This window comes from Melitaea cinxia, chromosome 28, assembly GCF_905220565.1.
Source record: "Melitaea cinxia chromosome 28, ilMelCinx1.1, whole genome shotgun sequence".
Lineage (NCBI taxonomy): Eukaryota > Metazoa > Arthropoda > Insecta > Lepidoptera > Nymphalidae > Melitaea > Melitaea cinxia.
The window spans coordinates 2,680,750-2,696,327 of NC_059421.1; the positions used below are offsets into that span (position 1 = coordinate 2,680,750).

A 15,578-nucleotide genomic window follows, 5' to 3' on the forward strand; every position below is an offset into this window, starting at 1 on the left:
GCAGGGCTGGCTTTGTTGCACCGAAGACGCTTCCTAATATTAAGTATCTCAAACTTTTAGACAGCTGACCTTTAGGTATCCGTTAGCTGGTTTTTACGATTTTAATTCATGAATGGGATGAATATTAAGGTAAAGAAATGTAAAAAATACACAATTGCATTCTATACACGTTTATTATTTTTCATAGTTTACATTTTATATTGCGTTACTCTAAATTAACTATCATGCCAAGTTTTGTAGTCTTTTTGCTGTGGAAGTCCTCGTTAGTAGTCCTTAGTGCTTCTTTGATGACCTGAAATGACAAAAAAATTTGATGAGTAAGCAGCAAAAGAAAGAAAAATATATACCTATGGAACACCACCACCTATGAAAGGTATAAAGAATGACAGTAGACGTAAAATTTAAAGGCTTTAAAGGCTGCTACTGTTCCTGATTAGTGAAGGCCAGTTTAGGGGAGGCCTACGTCCAGCAGTGGACTATTAAAAGCTGATAAATGGATATTCTAAAAAGTTGATACTGGTTTTAAGTCTCAAATTCTCAGTGTTTCGTCGATATAGGTAATTTGTATTTTTACTTTTTGGTCGTTGTGACTATGTGATATCTTCTGCGTAACTATAATATATTTTTTAGATTTAATTTTTAAACTATTTAACGGTGCCAATCATCATCATCATCATCATCATCATTACAGCCTATACAGTCCACTGCTGGTCATAGGCCTCCACAAGTTTAAGCCAAAAATAACGTGAACTCATGTGTTTTGCCCATAATCAGATGGCAGGCCAATAAAGTTTTTGAATAAAATACGTTTTGAATCATAAAACAATTCATTCATTTGTCATAATATTTTCATTAAAAAAGTGCCCTTAAATAAAATCCTTACTTAAATTTCGGTGAGAAACGACGTCTCCTGGTTTCATTTGTGATTTCGAAAGATTGTTCCCCGGACTTTTCCTGTTAAAAGTTTGAGAAGAATATAAAAAAAATCTAAGTTTTTATAGCTTATAAGCAAATTAGCATATTGTACTATCGTTTTTAACCGACTTCAAAAAAGGAAGAGGTTACTCAATTCGACCATATATATTTTAGTTTATTGACCGATTTTGATAATTCTTTTTTTGTTGGAAGGGTTATATCTCAAGTGTAGTACCATGATAAAGAAACCAGGATCTGATGATAGAATCCCAGAGAAATCGAGGGAAACACTCGAAAATCGTAGTGCGTTTGTTAATTTTTTTTTCGTCTACTTACGTACTTGTCGATGTAATTGAAGTTGGTTTTTTCGTTTGCGAGCAAACATAATTATGTCGTTAAATTTACAATATTAATAGATTATCACATTTGCACACTTACCTCCTTAGCCTCTTCATTTAGTTCACCTTTTGGGGGTCCGTATTCAGCGAATCCAGGGGGTCCATACTCTAAGAAACCTTCAGGTACATCAGGTCTACAATGAAGAAGAAAAAAATCTAATGAACAAATACAAATAAATAAAATTGGAGTGTCTGTTTGTAATATTAAAATAGCCGCTTTTTACTAAATTCGTAGGTATATATATAAACAGTACATATAACAAAATAACATTTTTTTTATCATTTTTGTCTGTCTCTGTTTGTTCCGGCTAATCTCTGAAATGGCTGGACCAATTTTTACGGGAATTTAACTGGCAGATAGCTGATGTAATGAGTAGTAACTTAGGCTACTTTTATCTTAGATTTTTTATTATTATTTTATAACTGCGAACTGTATAACAACTATTTTGTTAAATTTCACGCGAACGAAGTCGCGGGCACAGCTAGTATATCAATAAAAATGGTAGAGGTCATAGTGATTTTTCCTTTCTTCAGAATGACTATTTTTTTAATGTGTGCTACCACATACATTTTTACTGGCTGTACCGATTTTGATGATACTTATTTTATTCTAAAGCTAGTACTTATAATATAGCTCTATTTAAGTTAGAGCGCTATTTGACTAGTAGTTTTTGATTTACGAACAAACTAAGAAGTATGTTAATTGATTAAAAACTTAGTATACAACGTATTAAATCTTACCCAGCTTGAACGGCGAGTTCGTTGCCAGCTTTTTCCGTCTGAAACATTATTATAATTACAGTTTCACACGTAAATACAAAATTAACAAAAACATATATCCATATTATTTTGAAGTATACCTGTTGTGCTTTGTTTTCATTTTCAAAGCTAGCGATTATGTCGGGAATATTTTGTACTTGTTGAAGAGAAACTTGAACTAGAGGAACCGATGATTCGTCTGTAATTACTTCAACTTGTGCAGACTTTTCAGTAACTTCTGACTGAGGCTCGGTGGCTACCTGGTTTAAAAGTGATTCTTGGGCTGACGATGATTGATAGTAAGATGAGGCTGATTCTTGCGAGACGGAGGACTCAACGTTCTGGCTATTTTGTTCTAAGCTTTCAGATGAAATGACCTTGGCGAATTGGGATAGTTCAACGTTGGCATTTGATGCCTTATCATCATTGACAAGAGATATTTGAGTACTTTCAACATCGCTCTCGACTACAGCTGGTAAATCAAAAGTTACATCTGCCTTGATAACCGATTCCGTTGCAGCTTCTGATTGGTCTACCGTCTGCTCTGTTTTGGCTGAAAATAAAGATTATGTAAAGAATATTACTAAAGATTAACTCTTTATCTCACTATCTTCAATAATCTTAATGTTTTCATCCGATGAAATGGTATGCGTATCAATTATTTACCTTCGCTATTCTCTACTACTTCAGTAACTTCTTTAATCTCAACAACAATAGGTACGATTTCAAAAGCTTGCTCAGTAACAGCATCAGGAAGACCTTGGTTGATCAAGTTCTGGGAGATCTCTTGTACTTTCGGTGGTCCGTACTCACGAAGGAAGTCAGATCCTGATGCCTCAGAACCAGCCAGAATCACATTTTTGAGAGGATTTTCGGAAGGTTTCTGGAATAAATACGTAGTATTAGTATATTATTATATTTCCTGAGTCTCAATGAATCCTTGTGACTTGTCCAGAAGACTAATTTTTAAATGCTATCAGTAGTTTTTTCTAAATCTCAAGTTTTCGATATTGATAATAATTTATTATAAGTATATCATGAATTCAAAATAATAAAATTCATAAACTAATTACCACTTCCGAAGGCAAAAAGAAGGCGGGTCCTTGTGGTCTCCATCCGCTGGGCAGGTAGGGTCCGGAGCCCTTGCCTGATACGGATGCCACAGCGAGGAACACGAGAGCCAGAACCTGTGGACAATTCGCAAAAATAAGGGATTTGCAATGAAGTACTTATATTGTACAAAATAATTTATTGAACTATTAATTATTTATTAAATAATAACTGGATGTGACTGTTCCCAACTTAGATGATCTAGAGGCTCTCTATAAAAACTGACTCCTCAAGGAACGAATAATGATAAAATAGGATTCGAAAAATCTTCTTGACTAGAAATTTCGTACATTAAACAACACATTTGTGGGTATTTTTGATGTTCTCAAAAATTATCCTGTGTCTGTAGACGAACATTGTTAAAATTAACGTCATATTTGTAGTTATCAGATGATTCTAATATAAATTATGTACTCGTAGTGCATATGCACGTATATAATTAAATAATTATTAATATATGTAAAATATTTCGTACACATTAACAATAAAAAAAAATATTACTAATTATTAAATTTTTTATATGTGTAGTTATAAAATTACCTTCATGTTGATGGGATATTGAGATCTTCGAAAAATAAGATGTGAATGATGCTGTAATGAGATCGAGGCATAATTTATACTATAATTTGACTCCTAAAAAATTCAAACAAACCTATGCAAATATTAGATCTATAATTATTCGATTGTCATTTGCAGTTAGCGATAATTGGGGCGACGGTCAAGGTTATTGGATGTATCTTTCATCTTAAGGAAGTAATTATGATTATGTAATCTATATACCTATAAATCTCTGTTTTATTTGGTCACACTAAATCTTAAGAACGACTTTACTGAATTAATTTTTTTTTCTGGTTCTTTAATACTTTGTAGAAGGTCCTTAAAGAATGGAAGAATGAGAAACTTTATACATTTATATGTATTTTGGTGCTATTTAGTAATATAGACAAAAAAATACCCAAAAACTAGCAACATGTACTACATTCAAACGCTACTATGTAGCGAAGTATAACTTTAATATGCATAAAACAAATTAAAGGAAGAAGAGCTTAAGCTTAATTTGATTGGATCGTCAGTCTTTATAATGCAGAACACATGACAATACTGCCATATGTAGAGAAGTATAACTTTAATATGCATAAAACAAATTAAACAAAGAAGAACTTAAGCCTTATTTGATTGGATCATCAGTCTTTATAATGTAGAACACATGACAACAGACTTGAATGTAAGGGAGTCAAATAATACATCCTCAACCAATAATCCCATTACTATACCAAATTAAACGAGGCAGCCTGTAAACATTTCACTCTAGGGAAAAAGTTTTCTTTCCATCTAGGGCAAAGGTCTCCTCTCTGTATCAGCCCCTAAATTGTCATCGTAGTAAACACTTGTGAAAAAAGTGTTTACTACGATGACAATATTTTAAGCATAATCCCCTGCACTGTTCCATAACGAGTCGATAAATAATTCCCTTACAAAAGTAATAAAATTTATCAAGTGCTTTTGAAAACAAACGGGACCGAATCATTGCGTGCTCTGTGAGGTACGCTAAGGAGACTCGCAAGGACAAACGCCTAGACTACAAACAAATATTTGTTTTAATAGAATCATGCGCCAAACGGAAATTTGATTCTCGACTATCAGCGTAATGGAACCTTTAGCCCCCCCCCCCCGCCCATGACCTATTCTAAAATTTCTTTCTATTTCTAAAATTTCATCGAAATTTTAGAAATTACGTTGATTTCATTTTAATAAAAGTCAATTTATTAATTATTAAAATAAATATATGATAATTATGTTCCCTAAATAAAATAGTACCGTACCTGGGTGACCGAGCTAAGCTCGCTATTTTTAGTAAATCGTGTTTTTTGAAAATCATATTTAAATAAGTTTTATATAATATTTAAATACATATTTAAAAAATATGAATAATATTTTTTTTACCGACAATAATAAAAAATATATGTAAATAGGAAAAAAATAATTAAAAAATAATAATGATAAAATATTTTTCGATTTTACCGACATAATAATAAAAAATATGACCTGGCTATTTAAATAAAAAATTACGAGTGCAATTAGAAAAAAAAGAAAAAACGATAATCGACGTATAAGATTCCTTGTCCTTTCGTAACGTATAGTGCAGGATAAACTTCACCCACAAAAAGTGAAACAGTTCAATATATATATTTACCGTAACAGGTTAGCAACAAACCGTAAACGAACAAATAAATCTCAAAGATCAAGGACGATAAAAAAAATCTCACTAATCGATCACATATCAGAAGATCACGTAATTATAGATCATTGAGCGCAAATATTGGACGATTATATGGCGAGTGAATTTTATTTGACAACTTTAATTGATTGCTCAACTGCGTATAATTATTCATATATGGGACAAGAGCTAAGGATTTTTGGTAAGTATATACGAGTATAGGTACTTATCTACTAAATTATAAATAAACGTTTAACGAGCCCCAGTAGGGTGAATCCAACCCCCTGACCACGATAAACATCTATACGGAACTTGGTACCGCTAAGTAAAAGCTAGTGTTGTAAGTAAAAGTTGTGCTAACGACCGTGAAAGTTTACGAACATAAAGATTTGTATGGGCTTTACATTTGTTATGTGCGAGGATCAACCTTGCGACGTCTGCTCCAACCTGTCGTCATAAATCATAATAGCCCTGTGGCTATATAAATTTTAACAAGGTTTTTAATCGGTCTAGATTTGTTCTATGAATACAATAGCCACAGATAAATAAAATAAACATTTCGCTCTTGAAGGTTTAAAGAGAGTGTTAAACCTGTATCTGGTGTGACGTAACATAAACTTTAGCCTATCGCAGTCCAATGCTGGATAAAGGCCTCCCTAAACACGGGACAATCGGGGATTAACGCGAACAAAATTTTTTAAGGTAAAATATATTACCTTGAGGCCTGACGTTTCGGCCAGGTTACACCAGCCGTGGTCGCAGGCAGACTGATCCAGCGATGTCACGACTCCGCTGTCAGGGTAGATGTTTCTTCATCCACCCTCAACTCGTGATTATTGTCATTTGTACCGCGACACACAACACTTATTATGTCCCTATTCTGTAAGTCAACCGGAAGGTGCCTATTCTGATATTTAACCGACTGCGAACTAAAGCGAGGTTGTGTAATTTTAATCACTGGGTTCCATGTCGGGGATAGTTTGAAACCGTCTTCGCGATTGAATGTTTTGTGTTTCTTAATTTCAATTGCTTGCGTAAAGATAGTGGGTATTGAATATTTGCCGGGGGCAAAGGTTAGCAACATAGTGGGCACACCGAAGGATGTTTTGCCGTTACAAACACCAGGTGTCTATAGGATAAACTGCAGCTGCGGCAGTTCTTACATAGGCCAGACTAAGCGGACGATAGCTGAAAGGGTCAAAGAACATATCGCCGCTGTAAAAAACCGACAAACGAATAAATCAGCGATAGCCGAACATATATTACAACCGGGCATTAATCACTGGATCGAATTCCATCGCACGGAAATCCTCTCCACAGATCGCCACTTTTACTCAAGACTAGTGCGAGAAGCAATTGAAATTAAGAAACACAAAACATTCAATCGCGAAGACGGTTTCAAACTATCCCCGACATGGAACCCAGTGATTAAAATTACACAACCTCGCTTTAGTTCGCAGTCGGTTAAATATCAGAATAGGCACCTTCCGGTTGACTTACAGAATAGGGACATAATAAGTGTTGTGTGTCGCGGTACAAATGACAATAATCACGAGTTGAGGGTGGATGAAGAAACATCTACCCTGACAGCGGAGTCGTGACATCGCTGGATCAGTCTGCCTGCGACCACGGCTGGTGTAACCTGGCCGAAACGTCAGGCCTCAAGGTAATATATTTTACCTTAAAAAATTTTGTTCGCGTTAATCCCCGTATGAACATTAAAATATAATAATGAAACGCGAAAGTTTAAAAGTTGTCACGGGACAATCATCGAAAATGTTGACGTAACACACACTAAATATAAACGAGCAAAAAACCTGCATTGCTGATGAAACAACTGTTGTCTTGGTGTTGTATCCGCAACACCTATTTGCTTCGTTAATTCGTTGCGAAATGAGAAAATAATTGTAACTATTTAACATTTAACTTATAACAGTTTTTTTTATGATTTTGGATCGAGATACTTGATAGTTTTCATCTTTAATCCTTAAACACTATTATGATATAAATTTGTAAGAATGCTAGTAAAATTGTAAGCACTGACCAAAAATTAACTACCAATGAGTGAAAAAAGTTAATCGTGGAGCTATAATTTTGGACTAAGATAGAAGACTATTTAATTTTAAGACAAACTTCTCCTGCTATTCTTCTCAAACAGTGACTGTACTGGTATTTTGAATATTCTTTTTAGGACTTTTTTGTTTCTAACTTTACGAGGCTTACCATGACTGTCATTTTGAAATTCCCGATATTTATCAACGTTATGAGCGCCTTCGATTTCTATAACTTTTTTTTAGGTTTGCAAAGGCGAAGTTATCTCAACTAGTAGAATACATAATAATATAATTCTACCCATGAGACCATGAGAGTAAGTGATAGTGATACCAGGGACACAGTAGTGTAAGAGAGAAAAGGAAATTAGCAGTAAATACTCGTATGTGTTTTTGGATTACACTCGTATAATTGTGTTTATTGCAATATAAAAAAGGCACTAGTAAATAGTATAAACATATTTCAAAACAAATAAACTATTTATTTATTAATAAATATCACAAAAAAGACAGAAAATATTACAAAATTAAAAGAACAAAATAAAAAATCCACATTTTTAGTCAATATGCAGACCGGTCCTGGTCAAAATGGCTGCCATTCTTGTAGCCGTTTCCATGGCTACGAGTGTTGGCGTTCAAATCGTATCCGTTGGAACGAACCAGGTCAGACTCCTGGTAAGAAATTTTCGGCTTGAAGCCTCGCTCATCGGCTTCGTAGTTGACGGTCTGTAACAAGAATATCAATTGGTGAATACCTTTACATAGTTCTATAAAAAGTAACGTTAAAAGTAAGTACAAAAGTACGATTTACGAGTAAGATGAAAAAAAATGGTAATTTAATTACTTATAATAATCATTGTCATAACTGCTATAGATATATGTAAGAGTTTATCATTACATGCTTTTTATTTCCTTCACCTGTATGTTTGTATGTTTGTAATTGACTCCTTTGAACTTCATTTTGATCCACTTCAAACGTTCAGATTTCATTTAAACTTTGCTAAGTTTAAATGAAATCTTAATTTCTTAATCTCAATGTCTTATTTTATCTGTTATCTCCTTACTTTTTTCTGTCTAAAACATTCTGCTTGATTACAAACAGCTATCTAATATTAAAGAATTCACAAATTATTATTTTTTTCCTTTTTTTATATAAAGTAAATGTGGTTATAGGTGTGGTCATATTCTTTGGCAGAAGTGAATATAAATCTTTTTACCTGTTTCCTACCATCTGGCAACACAACATGGTACTGCCCTTGGGCTCTATCTTCAAGCCTTTCTTCATGGTGTCCGAAATCCGTTCCTTCATTGTAATCGTTCACCATGTACCCAAAATTGTAGTTAGCTGGTTCCTGAACACAGAATTTAGTATAAGTACTATATTTGATTAAAAAAATAACGTCATAAAATAAATTTTATGTATTTTTTAAGTACTTATGCTTACTTCTGTGTGTATGCTTAATCATAGTATGGACATTACCTAACATAGCAAACGGGATTTCAGCTTACGAGAAAGAGGGTTATAGAGGGGGGTCAAATAGTCGAGCACATATCAAGTTAATAATTTATTAGATGATAAGATTAGAAAAATATGAATGTGGTCGACCTAGTCTTTTACCCAAAGTGAGGTGGCCATGACTTCAGTGACCCACCTGGTTTTGGTTTGAAAGAGCGTCATAATGTTATTAGTCAGTGATAATGCCTTACTGCTACTATATAATGCCTTACTGCTACTATATAATAATCTTATTGGTTTCTTATTTAGACGACTTATGCCTAGTTGCTTTATTCCTAAACGGTTAGTTTTGCTATAGAACATGTCTTGATCGTCATTTGACAGATCGTAAGCAAAATTGATAATTTTCTGAATAAAGCAACCATGAAATCTAAGATATGAACTAGGCGTGATCTGCTGGACACATAAATAATTATCTTCTTTAGTATGTTTAAAAATAAATCGCAAAAAGTTGGCTGGAAAATTCATGAAAAGGCTACATTTATTTAGCAGCTGCCAATTCAAACCCGACTTCTAGCAGGTTTGTTTGTAGGGGTTATCTTTGTAAATACTGATCCGATCACGAAAATTCTTTCACATAGATAGACAATTGTGACTGAACAAAAAAATTCAGTAAAAAATCTTATATATAAAATCCTCGTGTCATAAACTCATAATGCTAGTTACAATATTGACTGACTGATTTTTATGTAATTTTGTGGACATATCGTGTAGGTCTGAGATTTGGCCGACATCTATTTTTCATACCCCTAAATTATAGTAGGGGGGGGGGGGGAGAATTAAGGGAGGTTAATTTATGGCAAAACAACGTTTGCGAGGTAAGCTAGTATTTATAATGATGAATTTTCAATTTTGAATTAAATATAGCCTGGTCAGGATTCTTCAGGCAACCATTTCGCGACTGTTTTTCTAAAACACTAATATAAATATAAAATAATTTTCATCCCTTAATCAGATGGGTGAAGTTTGTCTCTAGTTCGGATCTACTAATAATGGTATAATTTATTGATGACCATTACGAAAGAATTAGGTTATAGTAGACATAACATGTATTTCTAACAAACCAAATATAAAAATAACTTTCCAAATATTGACAATGGCAAAGCTAATCTATTCGCGGTATGACAAAAGGTTATAATTTATTTATACTAAATTTATGTTTATTAGATCGTATGAATTTTACGGGTGTACGTATATTTTACTTACTGAACTGATGTCTATAGCGTTTCTGGCGAATTCAGACGAATTCTCATCGTATCCTTGGGGCTGATTGAACCTTGCCTGGGTGCTTTGATCGTAGTGACCGCTTCTAGAAAATAAAAAATATTGTTATTTTTTAAACTAGAAACTGCACAGTTTCTATTCTAAGATTTTTTACAATTTTAAGTCGGTTATATTAATAGATTTGTGTAGTCAGACATGTCCATTGAATTTTGTCCTAGTAATAAATATTAAGGAAATGAAAATTTTGAAGATATATAATTAAATCTCAGCGGTCCCCGGAACTCAACGAAGTTCAGAAACTCATCAATCAAGCGCAAATATTTATACCAAGAGACACTGTTAACACGAGAAGGAATAACAAAATTGTAACTCTAAGTTTCCGACTGCGCAAAGTAAATGTTTCCTTTCTGGATCATGGTGTTCGCCTGTATAATGAAATCCCATAAACAATTTTCGAATTGTCTCAATATAAATTTAAAGTTTTTACTAAAAATAAATTAATAGATTTTGACTTCTGCACGGCGTGTTTTTTATGAGCGCGACTCGAAACAGCTAGGCCAGCTATCATGGGAAAGCTCGGGAAATGAGTCGACAACCCGCTTGCAATGCTGCTATTATTACAGGCGTTCATAAACTACGGTATCCGCTTATTGTAAGTTGGACAGTACGGTTAATAGAAATAAAAAGCTACAAATATATTAATTGCTATAGGACTGTCCCAATTGACTTACAACATACCTAGTAAGTCCATTTCCACGGTGACCATTCTGTCCTAAAGCCCTCGCTGCTATAACCTGAGGAGCCCCAGTGAAAGGAACATTTGCCTGAGGAGCTCCTGCGAAGCCAGCTGGTCCTTGGGGATAGCCGTTGTTGCGATTTGCAAATGACGGGGGTAGATAGCTGGGAAAAAATAAGTTCATATTTTACTGTACCTATGTTATGTATCATTATGACAAATTTTAAAACAGATAATTTTACTTTAAATAAGTATAAAATTATTACAATTGTAATAATAAATGAAGTCTTTTTTATTTGTACAAATACAATAATAATTAAATCACTTTGAATTTTTTTTCTGACTGAACTTGACTGAATTTTAGTTAAAAAGGATAACACTTTTTTTCACACAAGCAAATGCCTTTTTAGTTAGCTTCGATTTTATATACAAGTGTCCCAAAACCCAAACGTCAATTCGAAACGGGGTGACAGGATTGATTGTAACCATCATGAAAAAGATCAGAAAAAAAATCTATCCCATGCAGTTTGAAAATTATGGGCATTTAAGAAAAACTTTGGTCAAAGCGCTTAAGGGAGGGTCTTTCAAAGTCGACAAATTTTGAAAATTTTAAATTCGTAGTTTAACAAATAGTCTTAATTCTAGAAAACTTGGAGCAATTGTGTTATTATTTTTGACTATGATTCTATTAATGTTATGTAAGGTTACGGTTTCAAAGTCTAAATGAACAAAAATAATAAAAATTGACTACAATAACCGAAAAATGGTTACAATTTGACTAAATTTCTAGTATAAACATTATATTTTTGTTTACCTTTTAGATAGAGGTGGCTCTGCCACGACAAAAGTAGCTACAGCGAGAAGAATGATGAACTGAAATGTAAAATAAATAAATAAATTATTTCCTCCATCATCTGGTATTCATTCAAAATCAAAATCAAAACTGGTTAAATCAAATAGGCTTCAAAAGCAGCTTCGATTCATCATCTTACAAATTATTTAAAATTTTAATTATCGTTAAAACTAATTATTATTCATTTTATAAACATTCAAGTAGCTATACATGTATTTAGGTAATAAAAATTATAATTCGATTTTTAAAACGTTTATTATTTACTAAATGAATAAGAAATTATTATATATTTAAATTTTTAATAATATTTAATAACTCACCTTCATTTTGTCAATTTAAAAAAAAGCTCAAGATGTAACAAATTGCAATTGCAACAAAGCGAATGATACACTTATCCTAATTCTAAAAGCTTTTATACTAGCTTCATAATACGTAGTAGGGGATGAAAAATTACAGATCATTAGCGACATAATAGAAAAGATTTCAAGGCAACATCAGAACTGAGTATGAATAGAAGTGGCGTTGTAGTTTTTTTAACGTTTAAGAATTTAAATCTTATAAATAAAATTCTCGTGTCATAATGTTAGTTACCATACTCCGAAATCATCCATCCAACATCAATCAAGTCAACATCTATTTTTCATACCTCTAAGTTAAAGGTTCAGTGATTAGTATGATCAAACTAAAAAAAGTGCCCGCGTATAAAGTACACATTTCAGAAGTGAAACTTCTTTGGCAAACTAATTTTTAAGTCTCGTTTATATTTATGCAAATCTAAAGCTTTAGATTTCCGTTCCAGCGCCATCGACAAAAACGTTGCCGTTTCATTAAAACGTGTCCGTTTCATCCGTAAAATATTTTGCCTCATTCGCCTAAAGAAGTTTGACTTCAAAAAAAATATGTTACCCATTTTACAAATTTTTTACTGTCATGAAAACTGTAAATGCAATTATTGGTGCAATTTTATAGGATTGTGTTTTTAAGGGTAAGTTTTTTCATTAAACACATTGGAATGATATTTGTGAAAAATATCGAGTAAAATAATTTTTAAATCGAAAATCAAATACTTATTTTTTCTTAATTAACAAATTCATCAATGTGACATGAATAATTCTGTTTGATCACAAACGAAAAAAAAAATGATTTCAATAACATCGACAAGTAATACAACGTAGGTAACGCACACGAAAAAACAGTCAAGTAAATACGCGTTATCAGAGATTACTCAAAAAGTAGTGATCAGATGTCGATCGAATTTAAATGATACCACACACCAACACAATCGGTATACCCAGTGAAAAATATAATACAACGTAGGTCGACGAAGAAATAGTCAAGTAAATACGCATTATTAGATATAACTCGAAAACTACTTATCAGATCTCAATTCAATGTAAATGTCACCAAATGATCGCACTACCTTTCTTTAAAAAAAAAAACCATCGAAATCGGTCCACACAGTCAAAAGATCTGAGCTAATATACATAAAAAAGTACAATCGAATTCAGAACCGTCTCATTTTAAGAAGTCGGTTAAAAAGTGAAAAAAAATCTAATTCAGAACCGTCCCATTTTTTAGACGTCGGTTAAAAAGTGTAAAAACAATTGTTAAGAACTACTCTACAGTTTTATCTGCTCACACCCCGCGTGTTGACACTTCGTGAGATGGATCACGGAATCATATCCTATTTTTGTATCGCTAAGGTCACGAGTAGATCATCGTTAAGTAATACAAACTATGCGACTAATTGCATCCAAATTAATTTTTTTAATAATCTCTATCTTGTCAATATCTATACTTAAAATCAAACTGTAAAAAGTTTAGTTTGGTACATTGAAGACACCTTGAGAAAAATTTTTGAAGCTACGGGATTAATGACGGGATAAGCGGAAATTTACTAAAATACGAATTCTCAATAGGTATATGAAAGTATAAATTTTAGTAGTTCATATTCACCCAAAAAGTATTTTGCTTGTAAAATAAACAAAGAGGTGTTATTTGTACTCTTTAACTTTTATTACGGAAATTATCTGTAGGTACAGTTTTTTTCAAAATGGTCTTTAGAAAAGACCTTAATTCAGAAAATAGTTATTTTACCGCTTTTTCTTCTTCATACTATTTCTACCGATAAAAACATACATTAAAACATTATTTAAAAAAAATCATTATTATTGTAACTTGTACACCTATGCTGACATTTCCTTTGATCTAAGGTTGCCTGGAAGAGATCGCTTTTTAGCGATAAGGCCGACCTGTGTACCTAATGATATATTGTTAAGATCTTTGTTTTTTTTTTTTGCTTTGTATTATTTCTGTTTTTCGTGATAATAAAGTGTATTATTTTTTTTATTATTATAAAAAAAAACATTTTTTACAACGCACTGTATAAGGCAGAGAGAGCGAGCGTAGATGAAAATGTTTATCAAATTAACTACAAACTTTTCTTGAACACCTTTGTCGCATGTAGATTGTAGATCCATAAAAAATGTCAACTTGTTTTTTTTTTGTAATTTTCGTAACAATTTTTTTATAGCTAATACTATCCAATAGGTACTATAATAATAAGACAGACTAATAATGCCTTGTAGTTTATTATAAAAAAATACTTATAATCTTAAATTGATTGACAGGTACATAAGATAACATAACACGATATACATAACACGAATTAGTTATGTTTATAGCCTCTATAGAGTTATAGACGATAGATGACGATATTACAATCACAACTAAACATGAAGAAACTAAATATCAAAGTATGCTTTTGGAGCAAGAAGAAAGAAAAAAGAGAGAAAACAATCTATCAATCTATGGACACGTCCTGTCCATAGATTGTTTTTTCTTTTTTTATATTATCAGGGCGCCTAATCATTTATCGAAGCAATCGGCAACCCTAAGACCTACGAGCTGGATCTATAAATATCGTAGGGTAATATAAACAACTACCTACTAAAGTAAACTACGTCGTACGAATAACTAAAATAAATTCAACAGTAACACCACGGGCGGATCCACCATTGTGGGCACAGTGGACATGCGAACAATTTTTAGACGAGACCTTACCCATTATTCCTAGTCTCGATTAGTTTATGGAAAATGGAGGAACTAAAAAAAGATCAGCGGAAAAATATTCCGGATATTTACTTTAATTATTTTGATTATTTTATGAAATTATAAAAAGGCTAAAAAAAGTCAAGCGAAAAGTTTAATTTCTTGTTCCCTTAATTATATTAATTCGGCAAACCAAGATCCGGTTCTGCCCACCACTCTAAATCGGGTCTGGTCTGACTCCCTTTAATTATTTCGATACCTAAGTAAAAGGGAAATAATCACATTCAAAAGTCGTTTATAAGTCATGATTGTTTATGAGCGAGTTCGTACTCCGATTAGCACTTCGTCGATTTTCGGGTGGTTGTGACAACAACCTTTTTTTTGAAGGCTGGATGCACCACTGAGTAAAATTAAACTTATTTTCATACGAAAAGATAAAATGAAACTATGTTTGTAAAATCTAAATTATTTAAATCTATATTAATTAAGAGTGTATGCTACCTCAAATTGCTTATTTTCCGCTCGGCAGGATGTCCATATCTTCCAAACTACTGAATATTTAAGTTTGAAATTTATGTATGGTAAAGTTCAGGACATAAACTATCTTTCATATGTTTCGAAAACACGATTCCATAAAATTTTCTCGATACAAAAAAAAACGCAAAGTTACCTCTATTTTTGTATTAATACTTTAATATCTCAGTAAATATAGCAGTTATGGATTTGAGATTAAGCATGGTAATTGAA

At 32.5% G+C, this 15,578-nt stretch overlaps 1 protein-coding gene and 1 long non-coding RNA gene across 2 annotated transcripts; both read right to left on the reverse strand.

The window, feature by feature from the left end:
• Positions 1-157: 157 nt before the first annotated feature.
• On the reverse strand, positions 158-2,313 carry LOC123667364. The gene is made up of 5 exons (XR_006745426.1): positions 2,174-2,313; positions 2,055-2,092; positions 1,354-1,447; positions 884-954; positions 158-292 (listed from the first exon to the last, which is right to left on the reverse strand). It is a non-coding gene; the product is annotated as an uncharacterized LOC123667364 (long non-coding RNA).
• Positions 2,314-7,837: 5,524 nt separating this feature from the next.
• LOC123667571 (pro-resilin-like) lies at positions 7,838-12,169 on the reverse strand. Its single transcript, XM_045601452.1, has 6 exons — positions 12,101-12,169; positions 11,742-11,800; positions 10,930-11,091; positions 10,174-10,276; positions 8,669-8,803; positions 7,838-8,177 (listed from the first exon to the last, which is right to left on the reverse strand). Exons 1-6 carry the CDS (start codon positions 12,104-12,106, stop codon positions 8,013-8,015), a joined length of 630 nt encoding a protein of 209 aa, XP_045457408.1. The 5' UTR covers positions 12,107-12,169; the 3' UTR covers positions 7,838-8,012.
• Positions 12,170-15,578: the final 3,409 nt, after the last annotated feature.